General features: G+C 39.3%; 1 protein-coding gene across 3 annotated transcripts in view; it reads right to left on the bottom strand.

The window, feature by feature from the left end:
* Positions 1 to 350: 350 nt before the first annotated feature.
* PLCB1 (phospholipase C beta 1) overlaps positions 351 to 6000 on the bottom strand; it is a 667247-nt gene continuing 661597 nt past the window's right edge. For all 3 annotated transcript variants that reach the window (XM_032419622.1, XM_032419621.1, XM_032419623.1), the window contains one exon: positions 351 to 3695. Coding sequence is in view for 2 of the 3 variants with exons in the window: in XM_032419621.1 (XP_032275512.1) it covers positions 3468 to 3695 (228 nt within the window). In the remaining variant the exon portion in view is untranslated. The remainder of the gene's footprint in view (positions 3696 to 6000) is intronic.

Raw genomic sequence — 6000 nt, 5'->3', positions numbered from 1 at the left:
AACTTACATCAAGTACTCTGTCAGTTCATCTCCACTATTTGTTAGCAATCTTTGACTGTTTTGCTTTCCTTAGCTTTGGTGAAGGAAGGGAGGGAGGGTCTCTAAAACGGAAGTAATGGGCAGGTGTACCGTCATTCCTGCACGGGATGGTGGAGCGATAGAGTAATGAGAGCTGTGTCCTCTGGCACATGCATTGCAGCACATCCCGATTCCCTGTACGGGCACAGGTGGGCTGTATCAGGGTGGGCCTTCTGTCCCTAATGACTGGTACAAAGCATACTCCCACCATCTGGTCCGTCAAAAAAAAAAAAAAATGGTTGGCTCTGACACCAAGAAATGACACACCTGGGTTGTGTTAAGAAATTTTTATTGTTTCCTTTGGAATCGTGATGAAAGCACATAAAATTACAAGTGGAAGAAACATCATGCCACAAAATTGCATAGAATTATTACAAAAATGTGAATTACGCATTTTAAATAATTTGAGATCGAAGAACCAAAATATGTACACTTTAAGAGTTTCAAATACTTTGTCCTATTTTTTATTTTTCTTCTGAAAAGGCAAAAGTCACAAGGTCCAATCCATCACAAACAATATTTATACAGTGCACAAGCGCAACATTAAATTCAAAGTAACGCAAGCAACGGCCCTTTCTTTCAGAATTATTTAATGACTGCTTATCTATTACAGGAGCATTAATCAATTAATGTATGGTGAGGTTGAAATGTTCAAGTGAAATGCTGAAAACCAAAAACACACGGCATGTCATTAGAATTTTGAAAATTGGTGTTCACGGCCAATACCACGCTATTCTCAGTAATGTAAGGGTATTGGAGGGGAGGGGGCTCTGTCTAATTTACTACACAGCTCTAACGCTCTATTACAGGGAAATCCACAGTACAGAATTTCACACATTCAACACAGAACAAGGCAAATACATAAAGGCACAAAACTGCACATCATATAGACCCTTTTTCTTTATCTTACTCTATTTCAAGTAATCTTAATATTGTTAAATGATAGTATCGCTGTAGTAGGTTCAATGATGCAAGATGGACAGTGTAACACACTACCCCACAACTGCAAAAAGTGTCATTGTACAGATATAAAAATGTGATTACAGTAAATGGCCAAATACAAATGTATTGCAAAATGACTAGAGTCACTAAGAGAATGAAATCCAACTACCAAAAACAGTTTTGTGTAAGTCAAGGTTTTTCCACTTCTGTCTATCTCTAGACTAAAATGTGAGACAGTGTTCTGTAATAATCATCGTTGCATTTGGTTATGAATGCTATTATTAGTTCATTCTTCTGCAATGTTAGACAGTCTGTTATTTTATTTATAAAAATGCAGCATTCAATTGTGCCCATTCTTGCTTCCTTACGATTAATGCCTTTCTTTCAAAGTGCAAAAGTTGAATGATTTACAAAAGATTTATCTTTCAGTGGAAGATATGTTTTATTAAGTGTCTAATTAATACCCTAAATCCTTCAGATCAAAATATAATCATCTCCAAAGAGGATGGGATTTTTTCCTCTTGAGTCTTGCTAGATGTGTTTTGTTTTTTTTTAATCAAACACTCTTGCCTCATGTTTGAACTAAGCCTTCGTTTTGATTAAAACTTAATTGTGATCCCTAGTTATTGCTTAAAGTTAAATAAAATAATTTGCATAAAAATATTAAATTCTTGAAACACAATTTTCAGGACACAACCGGTTTTTGCATTTTAAGACGTTTCGCTAAGCTACAATCAGACAGGTTTATTTTAAAGGAAAATAAAGCTATGAGCATCTTTCTTCAGCTCTTTAACTTCAATGTCCTTTGTGTTACTCTCTAAATTATATTGTCCTCTATATAATTATTCTCTCTTACTTAAGTTCTTTCAATAATATTTTTGATCAGTTTTCCCATGATATAATTTGTTTTTCTTATGCCACCCAACATAGAAACTTAACAAAAAGACATAGTTAAGTGAATTAAATGTACATAGTAAATATATAATGAAAGATTTTTTTATGTTAGAATAAAATCGAAATCTGTCAGACTTAAAAATTATGAAAGATACTAATAAATTTCCATATTGCTGTCCTATACATTTTTTGTATATTCTATTAAAACAAGCTTAAAATCTGATCCTTAAAATCCAGTTTTTGATCCTGCAAAATATATATCAAATTCATATTCTAAGCTCTAAATCTACCTCAACTTGCATCAAGTTCCATCAACTGTTTCTTAGAATTTCAACATAATTTAATAGCCACATAATATAGATAGATGTTTGACCATTTTCTTCTCTAGGCATTTACCCCTGAATTTGGTTTTAAGTCTTGTGGAAGAGATTTGGGTCATTGCCAATTAAAAAACACACATCTACACTTGTATGTGCGCACATGTGTGTGTGTGTGTGTGTGTGTGAGTGTGTATACACTTACATGGCTGTGTGTGTACATATATACATGGGGATACTATATATCATTTATATGTGGGTCTGTGTATTCTCTAGATAAATATTCAATCTTTATCTCTATAGTAAAAATAAATGAACCATAAAAAATGTGAGACAGCGAAATAACTACTGGAACCTGTTCACTCTGATTGAATCTCTGCTCAACATCCATCAGCTTAACTATTTTTATTCAACCAGACAGACTCTTCGTAGTTATTTAATAATTTCAGGCCAACAACCAATGAATACCCAGACTTTGAGTGCAAATAGTCAACTCAGAAAGCACGGTGGGCCTGGAAGTGTGTGGCCAATTTGCTCAAGCAATGTTATGAGCCATATTGCTAAGTCTTGGGATAGCTTCACTGGGCAAGGATACAATCAAGTGACTTTTTTTCAAGAAAGAAAACCAACTTAGTCGAATCACTATGGTACCTAATAAAGCCATGTCAGCAACAAATACATTGATGCCTCTATGATAAATAAATTAGCAAACTGCAAGCCACCTGTGCTTGCAAAGCAAAGGATAAAACAATTTAATATGCACGTTAACTTGAAAATATGATAGTTGAGGGGCAGTTAGGAAAATGAATGCTCAAAGTTGGCTGTTTGATAGTGTTAAATAATACTATGCATTTCTCAAACTATTTCTATTACTTTGAAATACTTTACACCAGAGCTTCAAATAAAAACATGAGCTTGATTTTCTTCAAAAAAGACACTGTCCTTCATTAAATGTCCCATGGAGCCTGGAAGTTGCCTGCTTTGAATTTACTATTGGAAAGAAAACAAAAATCCCACATACATGCACTCTCCGCAAGCAGACCTGCAGTAGTGTCCACATAATGCATGGAGCCTGGGCATGAGGATGTTTGCATGGATCCTTCTAGAACTCTCCCTTTGGTGTGGATTTTAGGCTAAGGGATGCTTCTCAGGAAGATGCTCCTGGGCAGTGATTTTTGTAGTAAGAGAGAGTCCGATGAAGTGGCCATGCATGCTTTGAAGGCCTGGCAGGAACAATCACAGAGGAGTATCAAACTCTTTTCCTGGGTTGTCTCCTTCTAGCTCCTCACTGGAGGGAGGCTTGTGGTTCATTTTTCCAGGCTCCGAGGCCAGGGAGGGAGGGGCAGAACTGTGATTGCTGTCTTCGCTGATCTTCCCTTTCATGGCTTCCTGCACGAACTCCAAGATCTCCAGGGGCAGTCTTTTGAACTTGTCTTGGTACTCTTGCTCCAGGTCCATCTGCAGCTGGGAGACATCAAGAGAGGAGGATGGTTTTAGGTCATTTAGTTTTCTATAACCACCCACGTGGAAGCTCTTTGAAAGAGATGTACAAAGATGGGGCAGGAATAAATTAAGGTAAATACCATCCACTGGTTACCTATGGAGAAGATGTAAAACAGACACATCACTTGTCCATGGCTGAAAGTCAAGTTCAGATTATGTGTGGCGTAATAGGGCTAAAGACCTGCAACAGTATAAATAAATACACACACACACACACACACACACACACACACACAGGCGAATCTTTTGAAAAAGTTTACAATGCAGTGATCTGAAGTTCTTACGTGAAGGGACTGGAAGCTACTGATAGCTGGGAGTGCCAAGGTCAGCCATGCTTCAGGCTGGGGAGAGGGAAGAGGGGGCTGGAGAGGACAGGAGAGGTACGAGCGGGCTTCATGAAGCGCCGCCGAGTAATTCTAGAGAGGAGCTCAACGCAATTTTTAAAAAGATTTGTTTATTTATTATTTTAGAGGAAGAGAGAGGGTGGGTGAGGGGCAAAGGGAGAGGACTTCCAGCAGGCTCCCCTCTGAGCGCGGAGCCTGAGGCGGGGCTCAATCTCACCACCCTGACATCATGGCCTGAACCGAAACCAAGAGTCAGACCTTTAACTGACTTCACCACCCAGGCACCCTTCAGTGCATTTTTATGAACTGAACATACTCCAGTAACCGACTTTAACTTCTGTTTTGACTTCTTTTATCACCTCTTTGATTCTTTTTCTTTTCGTTCTAATTTTATTTGCCTTGTACATTGCTTTAGCTACCTTATAAACTGTCTTTTAACTTATCTGTTTAATGTTCTGGAGAATGCCCAGACTTTTAAAAGTCACAGAACCGTTTCTTCAGACTTAAATGGAAGCCATAATCATAAAACCAGTGAAGGCCGGGCATCTTCCGTAGCTGGGATGAGGGACGGCCGGCGGTGGGCGCTGCCTCTGAAAAGCTCTGCTGTGCTGAGCCCCACTGAAACGCAGAATTTTATTTTATTTTATTTTATAAGATTTTCTTTTTTAAAGATTTTATTTATTTATTTGTCAGAGAGCGAGACAGTGAGAGAGGGAACATAAGCAGGGGGAGTAGGAGAGGGAGAAGCAGGCTTCCCGCTGAGCAGGGAGCCCGATGAGGGGCTCGATCCCAGGACCCTGGGATCATGACCTGAGCCGAAGGTAGACACTCAAGCATCTGAGCCACCCAGGTGCCTTGAAACCTAGAATTTTAAATGAAATTCTCTTTCCTTATTGAATGGTAAGTTGGGAGTCTAGTCTTAGAAACAGCATGTGAGACTAATGCTTTTTCTTTCTGCTCTTAGTAGCCTCGAGGCAGCTTTTCTTGAGACATGTCCTTAAAACCTTTATGGAATTTTTTGTGTGTGTGCTTCTCAAACTTCTAAGCTTCACACAAATCACCTGGGATCCCGACTTTGCTTCAGATTCAGGAGACCTGGGTGGGGTCCAAGATCTTGCATGTCTCAGTGACTCCCAGGTGATGCCAATGAGGCTGGTCCACTTTGGACACCCTGCTTGACTTCCTGCCCTGGTTCAACTCTGAACTCCCCGTTCTACTTTTTGTCTTGATCCTGGCTGTATGTCCTCCATTTGAGGCTTCATGCAGTCTTCGGTACTTGCCTTGAGCCCTGGACCATCCAGGGTAAAGACAGTGCTCAGGGCATCTGTCTCTAGGTGCTGTGACTCCCTTTCCTTACTCACGTTCTGGACAGTGTCAGCAACATAAAGAGAACACCCTCTTTAAGTTCAACCCCTTTGCTCTTGCTTTTATGCTAGAGAAATTCTGTCAAGACTTAGTTATATAATATAGGTCCAAAATCCCTTATCTGCCATTCTAAAACCCCCAAAGTTCTGAAATCCAGAACTTTTTTGTAAATTTGGTGCAAACACATAGACATTAATTGATATAAGGTTATTTATAATTCTTATATATTTCACTGAATGTGAATATCCATGCACAGTACTGTAGGTACATTACTTTGTATGACTATGAGGATGACCAAGCACCCCTCTAGAGTATTATGCTCACAGTATATGAATTATATAACACTTTCTAAAATCAGAAAAATTATGAGTTCCAAAAAACAATGATCCCAAGAGTCTCAGATAATGGATTGTGGATCTGTTTGAACAACCTTCCCTCCCCCACCCCACATCAAAAAGTGCCTGATAGGGGCGCCTGGGTGGCTCAGTCAGTTAGGCGTCTGCCTTCAGCTCAGGTGATGTTCCTGGAGTCCCAGGATCGAGCCCCGAATCAGGATC

This window comes from Phoca vitulina, unplaced genomic scaffold, assembly GCF_004348235.1.
Source record: "Phoca vitulina isolate PV1807 unplaced genomic scaffold, GSC_HSeal_1.0 scaffold22, whole genome shotgun sequence".
In the NCBI taxonomy this organism is placed as follows: domain Eukaryota; kingdom Metazoa; phylum Chordata; class Mammalia; order Carnivora; family Phocidae; genus Phoca; species Phoca vitulina.
This window is presented reverse-complemented; position numbering and strand designations above follow the sequence as displayed.